General features: G+C 34.0%; 1 protein-coding gene across 1 annotated transcript in view; it reads right to left on the bottom strand.

Moving 5' to 3' along the window:
- LOC147063984 (G1/S-specific cyclin-D2-like) overlaps positions 1 to 12,391 on the bottom strand; it is a 49,806-nt gene that overhangs the window by 22,665 nt on the left and 14,750 nt on the right. The window contains exon 3 of the mRNA XM_085958919.1: positions 4,745 to 4,901. Within this exon, the coding sequence (XP_085815045.1) occupies positions 4,745 to 4,901 (157 nt within the window). The remainder of the gene's footprint in view (positions 1 to 4,744; positions 4,902 to 12,391) is intronic.

The raw sequence follows: 12,391 nt of genomic DNA, 5'->3' as shown, positions 1-12,391 counted from the left end.
AAATGGATCTGTACAAAACTAGGTTTGTTTGAAAGTTTGTAAAATTTCATATGGGTTTTTTGGCTCTCAACGTACCTATCTAAATTATTTTTTTCGAATTGTTTCTGTATAAAACCGTCAAGAGCTCATTTTTACGAGTATTTTGATACCAATATCGCGAAATGTCGAATTTTTGACTAGTTACCGTTCAATACTGGGTCATCGATATATTCTTTAGTCGTGACAATATGATACGCAAAGGACCCATTTTTACAAACATGCTTACTGGAATTGCATTTCAACGAGATCCTACAAGCTGAGGAAAATGGTGCTGTTTTTTCTAATTGCTGGAGCGACATACTGTAGCCATTGAATACTCGATACGACGAAGAAGAATACAGTTATTATTTTGAGATAGCATTTACTTGGTAGAATTTAATTTGACAATATACTACTAAGTATAAATAATATCAGTGCGCGGCTTAAGCGTTGGCCTACAATGCCGTAGGTCCGGCAAGTACACATTGTTTTTCAATTTGTGTATGAGCCCAGAGTATGGACCTAGTAGGTTGAGCAAGTGGCTGACATTCATTTCTCATAAAAACAAAATCTGTTAATACATACAAACCTCCACTCTGTGGAGGCCCTATGATCTTATTAGGATCGGACATGGTCGAAAAAAATAATATTAAATTCCACAACTTTCACATGTAACAACATTATCGAGATTAGATGGATTACAACAGCTATCTATTGAAATAGCTATCAAATAAAAAAAATAAACATGAGACATATAAGTATACAATTTTTAAAAAATAATGAGGAAAAATAAACCATATATTTTAACACTGGAGAGAAAATGGTGTGAAGAAGATTTTATTAAAAAAGCTTGAGCGTTATTATGTATGTACGCAGAGCTTTGCGAAGCCTCGATGAAAAAATACTAGATCCGACCATCTTGCAAACGGGAGGTCACGAACTCGCGTGGACAGATGCACTTAAGCTTTTGCCAAAAACCAGATCAGATATACCGAGTGGTGCTTTATCCAGTTTGACAGAAGGTAAATGTCCGTCCAATTCCTAGATAAACAAAGCCATGCTAGGCACCAGCTTATAAATAAAAATAATGCGACTTTACACAACACGCGGCGCACCTGGAGTGCTTTTAAGTATCGGGTTGTTTTTTATTGACATGCACAGTAATAATAATTATAATAGTAGGGTACCTAGTTGAGGCGGTGTGTCATGGAATTATTGGGAGCAGATTCTGATAGACATCAAAAATTAAAATTTGCATTATAAATATAATAATATCTAGTATTTTGATATAATGATAGTGTGCAACTTTATTTCTTTCTGTACGATAAGTATATAATATATTATAAGAAGCAAATAATTTTGTAACTATAGGCGGCCCTCGACTTTCGAATGTTCTACTTTGGCATAATTCGCTATTGCGTACTTTTCTCAAAATTTTGATTTTTGTTGATAATGCAAAACCTGTGCGCTTCCATGTAATCGCTCTTCTCTCCTTCGCTCCCCGTCACCTTCTCAAATACATACAAGGGTGGTATTCAATTATCTCTTGGCAAGTTTATAAAGAAAACACCTGATTGCTAACATACGCCTCATCAACTTTATTATTGGTACCCATTGATAAATGTACAATTTTTGATGTTTTTTTTTAACTTTCCTCTACTTTCGAACATTCAACATTCGAACACATTTTCAGGAACCAATTACGTGCGAAAGTCGAGGACCGCCTGTGTTGCTATAATGAAACATGAGTTGTAGATAATAATTAATTTATTGATGACTTCAAAAGTTCAGCCACAAAATTTGATTGGGTACATAGAAAGCAACGATAAATAGGTATTATCCGAAAGTAAATTATAGCCAAAATAATTAATGCACTACTGTAGAAGGTTCAATTGTGTGTAAATTAATAAACACGGAAAGTGAGATATTTATTTTAAGTTGTAGGTAGGTATGTACGAAAATATTTTGAGGCTGCAAATGCATCTTTCAGTGAAAATATTTGAAGAATAACGAGTCTATTTAGCATAGATAAAACTAAAGAATTACACAATTGATAATCAATTTGCAATAATTATGCCAAATGATGTTTATCATAATACGACAAAATAGACTTTGTCTTAGAAAGCATCGCAATAATAACTTAGTGTATTGTGAAACGGTAATGTGTATTATTTTGTTGTTAATCAATATCAAGAATGCAAAACTGTATGTATACATTTGAGGGTATTATTATAATAAGATACATTAAAAAATATCCAATTTATTCCAGACTTTTTAATGTTTCAAAGAAGTGTATTTTGATCAAAATCTTCATCGAATGTCACCTTAAATATTTAGTACATACGTAGTATTTTAGTTGCATATTGCATCAAAAAGTATCGATACATTATGCAGTTTTATTACGTACTACGTATGTGCATAATTACTGTATATTACGTATGTGTATAATTTATTGTTAGATGCATAATACAAACTTATAGTAAAGAGTATTATTTTCCCCCAAGATGTCCACATATCCGCTTCATGGCTTATACGAAATTCATAAGCATTTCGTTAATATTCCATTCGTATTGTCGATATTTTTTATAAATAAAATAATTGGGAATAGTGACGGATTTTATTGCAACACTAGTGTGTTGTATTAGTATTTATTTTTAGGTAGGTAATTACTATCATTTGGGCGACGCGTTAGTCGTTCCCTTGTTTATGGCTGATCAAACTATTGAAATGTGGCAGGGCAATTTAAAAATGGAACGTCCTCTCCCTAATGAGGGTGAATAGATTGGTTGCGTGAACCATCGACACGTTTGAGGTTAGAATACCGACAGATGAAAAATCGAAGTCGTCGACCTGTGTAGAAATTTGGGGATATTTTGTCACTTTACCAATAAAACTGATAAAAACGTCAAACGGCACGAGCCGCGACTGACAGCAGCTGTATAGATTAATAAAACAGAGACGTACGATTGTTTAAATATTGGCAGAATTAGGGAACACTATCTTGTGAATAGAAATAATATTTTGGTGTTGCATTGCCTTCGGTTACCTAAAAAAATATGCAGAGCATAGCGATGTGTTTTTAGATATACTCTCACATTCCTTTCAGTATATGAATTGGACGACAGTTTTCTAGTACATATACACGTCAGACTCATCTGTCATTGAATTCAATGCCCCCACCAGACCAAAGCCACCGCGCACCACACCGTTTACGTGACCGAGAATGTTTCAGAAGCAGTTACCCCAAGACTGAGGTCACCACGCACTCAAGTGTGCTCTGACTGAGTTTCAAAAGGTTAGTGTAGAGTATACGTTTTATAACGTTGCACTTTTCTGCATTCTTTACTATACTGATACGCCTCTTTGCCTGATTACCTCGCATACAATTAGATCAAATGATTTTTACTTGTATTAATATAATAATATGTAGTAGATAGGTACTTAACAAATATATGTAAAAAAAAATATTTATAGAATACCTACATTACATCATTTTCATCCTAAAGCCGGAGTGCAAAGTTATGAAGCATACATTTTACCTATGGAAGTGAGAAGCACGGATATATGTATCGCTAGATTTCAAAATCAGCCAAGGCCATAATAGATGAATAGGAGAAAAACAGCTTTTGAAAGTATTATTTCGAGTATAGAATGTTTAAAATTAATAAATTCCACATTTTGATAATGCAGAAATGTTAGAAAGCAGTAGTTTTTCAGCAATTTACAAAAAAAGTCAAAAATACCTAAAGGCGGACTTGGCTGATTTTGAAATGTAGCGACACATATGTGAATTCTTTCGACTCCCAATGAAAATTTTTATCAAATTAGTTTATTAAAAACCATAATTAAAATTAGGCTGTTGTCGATATATTCCGCAATTACGGTAGGTATTGAATTGAGACAACGTGACAAATTATGTAATATGGCCTCTCACTATCCGGGTGGATAACTGAAAACCGACATTTTATGAAGTTGCTCATCGTATAGGTACGTCATAGATTGATTGTGTAATTTAGGCAGTATGTTAACTATTTCTTGGAATGGTGAAAACTTGAAGAGTTTTGATAAGACTGCAAAAGCAAGGCAAACTAACACTTACTTTACTTGTATGGAAACTACATCTCTAAAGAATAGAATGAGCTTCGTACACCCGCGTCTACTTATACAAATTTCATTATTTCCTAAGCAGATGAATTGTATAGTATTTATTATAGGAACTTATACCAATATAAATTTTCCAGTGTTCAAATTTATGACTAAGCTATCACAGTATAAAAAGTATTGTATGTTATTATGTCAAATATTAGCATGTGGCGCCCTCATTCAGCGGACAACTTATACTGGTGGATATATAGTTAGAAAATATTTTTTGAAAAATCTACCTACATTGCAATAACAGTGCACATTACAACATACGCGTTCGTGTATCTGACATATTTTGCTAATGCGACCACCCTTATATTGAAATTTTGTACCTATTTACGGTATATATTAGTAAGCTAATCTTAAAAGTATAGTGTGCAAACGGCCATTCAAACAACTTGCTTTGGGTCAAGCATGCATTGGAAAAACGTATAAATTTAGCCGGACGCAGAATTCGAAGTATTACTCAATGGACTTCAGAGACGGGCGCTCTACTAACTACTGTACAACGGGGCATGAGTGAGAAGTAATGGTTACAGTAATGGAATAGTGTAAGAGTAAAATAATATGATGATATCCCTACCTATATAACAGAGAGCTCCAAGAGTGTGGGCATGTCGTCTGACCACAGCGGGGCAGGTGGCCCATTGTGTCCGTGTGATGACATGCTCCACAAAGTCGAATACTGTCACTGCAAACGTCATCCACTGCAATCGTTGAAGAAGAAGGATTTCCCATTGCTAATGAAAACAAAAAACACAACATAAGATTAGAAAATGACATTAATATTATATAGGTAGGCGAATATTCTACAACAAGTGTCATGGCTGCGGTTTCATAGCGCTGTAAAGAACGGAGACGGGGCATAATTATTATTATATGTAGTGAAATAGAGAAGGAACTTTCAGTTCGACATAGTAATATGATACATTGGCAAGTTTATAAAGTTAACGAATGAGTAATGAGGTTATCATCACGGCTTCGGAGCCATAATGTATGGTATTGCAATATATATATATATATATATAGAGCAATGTTAACAATTCTTGCCTACACGACAGCAAAGAAACGATGGACTTTGAAGTCTTGTAGTTCACGAATCGTACCTACCCCTTAAACCGTTTGGTATCGGGGTATCGTTGCAATATTTATAATATTGACTTAATCGTAATGTGGTGAATCAGTATTTCAAATTCATTAATGTGTTCTAATAACGCATAACGTTTGTTGACGATTAAAACATATATACTTACATAATTCGCCGTCAAAGTGGTTAAAATCTATGTCTCAAAAGGTGTAGGTACTGACATGATGTAATTTGGGAAACACTGCTCTATACTGCTAGTTAATAATGACTAAGAAAAATGTATTATTAAAGATGTCCAAGACATTGCCTAAATGTTTAGTAAACAATGTCAAATATTCACTTGACTTAAAATGAAACCCAAGTGTAAAAGTTCGAAGCGGTAGGTAATACAATAAAATTAAGTATACTAATTTTCTATACAAATTACTGTCTTTCTTGACGTGGGATTTCCTCCTGACCCCACTAACACGCAGGTCCCCGAAGGGGGCAGCTAGAAGTCCTACCAAAGGCCAACCAACGATAGGGTCAAGAATCGAGGCGAAGAAATAGGCTCACAACAACCACAGACCTCTCATTATGACGTCACTTCCTCCGTGGTAAAGGTTTTTTTTATTACTATTGCCAAGACTTCCGGAGACCCGCCTATGCATCGCGACCCCACAATACACGCGATACCATTGATATAACAAACGACGCGGATGGGTTAAAAAAAAGATACGAATATCGCTAGGTGTTTGTTTATATGTTTTTTTTCATGAAGTGAGCAATACGTGAGTTTCTAAATGCATAATCAGGCTTTTTTGCACTTAAATACGACCACGGCAAGAAGAAGATTTGACGTCTCCCTGATGAAAAGAAAAATTGGGGGAGATTTAAAAAAATACTTACTATGGAAATACTTTTTTAACACTAGACCGAATCTCTGGCATCAATTGACGACTAGATAAAAAATGTTTTATTTGAATGGAAAACTCGGAGATGATTTCCCTGCTCACCACCGTAATAAACATTCAGTGGCAAAGAAGACTTGTTGAGGGGAGAAGAATAGTAAAGATTCGGAAAGTCGCAATCCTACGACACATATAGAGACGATACATATAGTTAGAAATAATAGATACAATTGATTACACTTTAAGACAAATTAAAAACGTGAATTTTCGTTCAAAAATAAATACATATTATTATAAATGAACACACATTCAGTATGGCTACTATATCAAGTCTTCTACGTCACCACGGTCGTTTCTGGAACTAAAACCCTCACCCACGCCCATAATTTAGTGTGTGTTCGATATCGCGCGAAGTTTAATTAACATTAAAATAATTAAACCTTTACGTAAATAAACAAAGATAATCATTTCGAATGTAGAAGTACCTATTGTGAGAAAGAGAATCAGAAAAAACTTTCAATTCCTCCCAATACTGCCAGATAAGTCAACACGCTAAGAGCACGTGACGTAATAGTATAAACACGCAAAAATCACGTGACACATGCATGCAGCACCGAGACTTCATAATATAGAAGTTGGTACTTATATCTACAACATTATGATGTTGTCGGTGACTATAAATAAATATTCGTGTTCAAGGGATAAACTACAAATTGTTTACGGTCCGTTTGGAAAATGTTTGATACTTATAGACCATCCATGGACTGAAACCGTATACGGTTTAGAACCGTGTGCCATACTAAGTTTATCTTTCCTGTTCTTGGAAATATGTTTACACAAACTATATTATAAGCATCTGATCGTATCCGTTTATACCATACACTTACACATTTAGTGAAAATATATTTTCATGAACAAAAATCATAAGTTTAGGGTACACGGATCTAAACCGCATACGGTTTCAGTCCATGGATGGCCTCTTAGCTTATTTAGCGCTGCGCGGCGCCAGTGATTTTCATCAATTTCTTATTAACATTACCTGCTTACGAATAAACTCATACTATTTATAGATGTCGTTTGTCTTTTGAGCGATACATCAAGCGATACTCAAAAAAAGAATTTAATTGCACAACTTGTGACAATTAATAATCATAGCATATTAAACAATTATGTAATATAGTTTTTTTTACTGAGTTTGGTCACTGTATGCGGAACTCACGCGGTAGTATGGCTAGCTATAAAATATTTATTATCTTCAATGAAATTGTCGGTGAAAATGAGGCTGATATTAAAAGTGGTTCTATTCTGTCAAAATGTCTGCAATTAAAAATATTCACCATACACCAAAAATATATAATAAAATATTAAAAGAATAAGACAAGTTGAAAATGTCCCTCTGAGGCTGATGAAACCGGTCCATATTTTAAATAAAAGTGGAAGTACGATAAAAATTTGCGTTTTATTAAATGAAATCGATAATAAGACAAGCGTAATTTATTGCGCTATATTTTATACGTGAATATTTTATTAAAGGTTAGTACACTTAATGAAATGACGTAATAATGGTGCAATAGGGGGCATAATAATGCGAATAGCGTCTGAGTGCCCCCCGTGACCCGGGGGCCGCAAAACAAAAACTACGGCTCCAATTCGGCTCGCCCCCTTGACTTTGTTTCGCCCGAGTTCCAAAGAAAATGTCCTCACGAACAATTGAAAATTACATTGATATGTTTATTATTAAATGAAAGGTAGTAATTACGTGCATTGCCGCGTAGACATTTGTTCAGGAACGGTTTCAAGATGTAAAAATATTAAATGGTCCATAATAATTAGTAATGCAATTTATACAGGAGAGGTGTTAATGGTTCCACGCTAATGGCGGGTTACATATTACATACATAATGGCTTAATGTCCAAGGCGTTGGTGATATGATACGACAGGCCCAGTATAGGAAAATGGAAATGTACCTACTGTTGTAATTTGGTCGACAATATTTCATAGAAGACGGCACCGAAAGAGTTCTAACCAACCACTTTTTTTGTTGATCAAAGATTTTGAGATGTAAATGTCGATGTTCAGTACACAATCATCGTCGTCAGGCGTCATGACTTTATGAAAACATCACCAAGCAGGCGCGTACGCAATGAGAAGGGGGATGGTTCGGGTCGGGTTGGGATTTGTCCAGCAATCATCTCCTCTTCGAGAGATATGTCCGAGAAATTAGAATTTCATTTGTTTGGCGAACTTTACCGCCTATCATATTCTTACATGTTTTCTCATCCCTTGCATTTACATTAATTCCATCCCGCTACCTTAATGTTTTCGAAGTTTTTGTGAGGGTCCATATTTCGTTACATATATGAGTTCGTTGGTTGTCACAAGGACAAGTTTTATCCCGTTTATTTGAATCGCGCAAAGAAATCATTTTTTTTTCAGGATGAACATGGATGCGATCTGGATTATTGAGTATTTTAATCAAAAAAAGTTTGCTCAAATCCTGGCTTACTAGGCTGATATTTTAAATGAAAGGCAAAGATAAAAAAGTCATTAAATTTCTATTTTCATTTTATTCACTCAGTTAAAAGCTTTTTTAGAAATATTATACGAGGGTGCGAACATTAATCAGGAAATTTTCTAGTACTGGGGATTTTAAAAACTAAGCAATACCATCTACAAGTTGTATTCTTAGTTCAGTGAAAACATATAAGTATAACAAACTGACAAAGTTTAATGTGCAGTATACCTATACGTTGGATCTTCACAATCTCTTGGCTATTGGTTGGGGGGATGAAAAATTGGGAATCCCTAGATTATAGATATTCACATAATAATAAGAGTTAGTCTATAAAATAAAAATAGATGTTATCGTTGATATATCAATAATTTTAAATAGTATACGGGCTTAAAGAATTCTTTGGGAGGCAAATGTTGCATAATGATGGCGTAAGGAGCAAAGAAAACAATACCACCCTCCTCCTTGGCTAAAACGCAAGCTGCAATTACATATTTCAATAAGAAACAGCCCCAACTCGTTCATTAGACACAGGTAGAGCGTGGCATTTTAATAAACCTATATGTTCCCATCGAATTATAAGGGCAGGTTCTGCATATAAAATATAAAGTAGTGATGATGTAAAGAAGTAGTTTTGCCGTTTGGGTCGCCTTCTGTCGCCGGAGGTCACGCTCGCATGCCCTGGGAAAAAGGGGGCATTTTCTTTCTTACCGTTCGACGGCATATGGCCTACGCGCCGTAGATGACAAGATACGACCAGTAAAAGCGTTACGTAAGAAAATAGTGGAAACACGTTGTCACTCAACGGGAGTAACTTTAAAAGAAGAATTCCGTTAAAAACTATGAAAGGTCTTGGTATATTTAAAATATCAATCAATTAAACTAAACACAATACAAGTTTAATAGTTATAGTTAGTTTATAGTAAAAAAAAAAACAGGATAACTGTATATACGTCAGAAGAACATTTTCAATTACATAGCTACATTATTTTTTAAAGAATATTCGATTTATAGGCATTTGAAGACAATTATTGTTGAAGTATCTGAATATTCATGTGTCTTAATTATTGTTTTGTACCTCAACAATAAACCGACACTTTCACTTATATCTCAAGAACTAAAACAGCTGTCTTCAAAATAAACAACAGTTCATAAGATTATCTATGACTTGGTATTCACCATATTATATAAATAATATAACACGTGCTTTGTTCATACACGTTTTATCAAGATAAACCAATAATTTACATTCGGGTTTATATATTTAATATTATAATTGTATCAATTATATTATGTGGACGTTGAAAAAAAGTAAATATATGATGTGAAAAATACATAGCAGATAAAATTTTTAAGTTACAATTGAGTTGGGGGCAAATATTTTTATTGAGAAAATCGTAAGGAGCAATGAGTTAAATTTGTGTAAATTAATGTGTTAACAGTAAACATTTCTAGGATTTCTAAGCTATTCGAGTTTAAGTAAACCCACAATATTATTATCATCGTGTTGACTTCAAACCAAAATTTACCTAATACTTATTCATGTCGGGCACCTTACGCGGGATGGTTCAAACTTACTTACTACTTAATTGTTCCCAAAGCTTTAACTTAACACGACAAGAAGCTCTGAGGGAGGAATGCTAAATTTTATTCCCACATACATAACACACATCGTGAATAAAACAGGCGAATTACTTCCAGGGTAGAAAAAAAGTCCCACACTTAATTACGCGACTAAAATTTATACAATTTTCAGCGTACAGGTATCTTTGACCCTACCAGCATATGGCTTGTAGATGATCGAGATACAACAAGCAGGCCTCTGTGTGAAGCAGGGGGCGCCCTCGAAGACAGGGGGCCGTGGGAATGCCCCCTGAATAGGCCTCCTGTCTGTCTAGCTGCAATTGCCCTCAAATTTGCACAATTAGGAAGGTATCTAGCTGTATGGGGCGACCAAAAGATATCGTGGGGAAGAAAATATACATCGCATTCGAAATGCTGACTATCGACTGTCACGTGAATATAATTTTTCTGGGGTGACTTCCAATAGAAGCGTTAAGGAACAGTTTTAAACTAATACTAAATTGAAGTAATTATAAAGAAAGAGGAACGGTGTTATTATTGTTAAAATGATTTTAGTTAATCTATTTTAGGGTCATTTTGTCATAAAAAATAAGGAGTTTGCCAAGACGTAGACAGTTTAAAAACAAATGAAGTCGTGCTAACGTCATAAGCACATGCATCATTAAATTTAAACAATTAGTTCAACAAGGAATAAAGTAAATAGGTAGGCACGTGACAAAGAATTGACAGCTATTATGTCAGTTAGGTAAGCATCACAGAACAATTTCTGAGTTTCCTGGTAAGCATATATTATTATTATTATGTACCTATGTTAGTAAATAATACAATTTTGTTTAAAAAATAAACATATTATGTATTATTGTTTTGATGAATGTACATGAAGTACAATATTGTATAATTAGAAGATCCAATAGAATTTACAATCCCGGGATCCCGAAATTAGTGATAATTTAAATTCTATTAATATTATTTGCATTTAACTCATTTGGTGCTAACAACGCGACTGGAGTAATTGGCCATTAGATATAATTAGCATGTTATTTAAATGTGGTAATTAAAAGGTAATTACAAAGTTAGCAGTGATTGTGTTTTAAGTTTTAAAAAAAATCATATAACGTACGATACCAGGTATAAAAAAATATTTATTAATCTACCAGGCTAGTCCCGTAATTCCGGGAGTAGGTACAATCCCTAAATCTAAATCCTAAAATTAAAGTGTACAGTAGTAATATATTACTGATACGTCGAAAAAGTACATTACCTATATAACATTAATTGAAATAAACACACATATTTTATAAAGTGGTAAATAAGTTAATTTTAATGTGCAATAATTATGAAAATATAAGATAGTTTCAACGGAGTTCCGGATGTAACGTATAAAGCATGTTCACCCCATTACTGTATGTATGTAGTACGCATTAACTATTAACAATAGGTTTTAGACTGCATAGATATCTCCGTATCCTGATTTGGGTCACCCGGATAAAGAGCTCCAGTTTAAATTATTATAACGCAAAAAATCTTCATTGAAATTCCTCTTCCTACTTTCGGTTCGTGGGAATAAATTACCCCTCACAATGCAGTCACAAGAAGTTCGCTGGGATTTTTGCAGAGCGCGAGCATTTCATTTGCTTAATTTATATTTGAATATCTTTTTCCCATTATAATGTATATTGGCAAATTTATATTCATGTCGACATTGTCAACAATAAAATAATATACAATACATAATATGTACCTACCACTATTATTTTGATTCGGACAGTAAACATATTTAATAATCAATACACGGTAGAATTTACAATTAAATATTTTACAGTTTCTAAAAAATCGTCATCAAATAATGATAAAACTCTAGCTGCATGTTTAAAAAAATGTGATAGTTTGTATTTTTGGACAAACTTAAACTTTATAGAAAGATATTTCACACAAGAAAAATATTGATAATTCGGAATACCTAATGCTGAAGAAGCTAAAGACTAAAATTTAATCTTAGTCAAGACTGACGATATACTTACAATAAGTTCGTTAGATACTATTTACAATTTAAAGATATGTCACGGAAATGGCTTTTACACAATGGTTTTGATATAATAGAGCAGGGGGGGCAAACTGCGGCCCGCGGGCCGCATGTGGCTCGCCGGGTATTTTTT

This window comes from Rhyacophila brunnea, unplaced genomic scaffold, assembly GCF_057557595.1.
Source record: "Rhyacophila brunnea isolate RB1 unplaced genomic scaffold, BYU_Rbru_1.0 scaffold_8, whole genome shotgun sequence".
Lineage (NCBI taxonomy): Eukaryota > Metazoa > Arthropoda > Insecta > Trichoptera > Rhyacophilidae > Rhyacophila > Rhyacophila brunnea.
The sequence above is the reverse complement of the archived record's forward strand: the minus strand, read 5'-3'. Positions and strand labels throughout refer to the sequence as shown.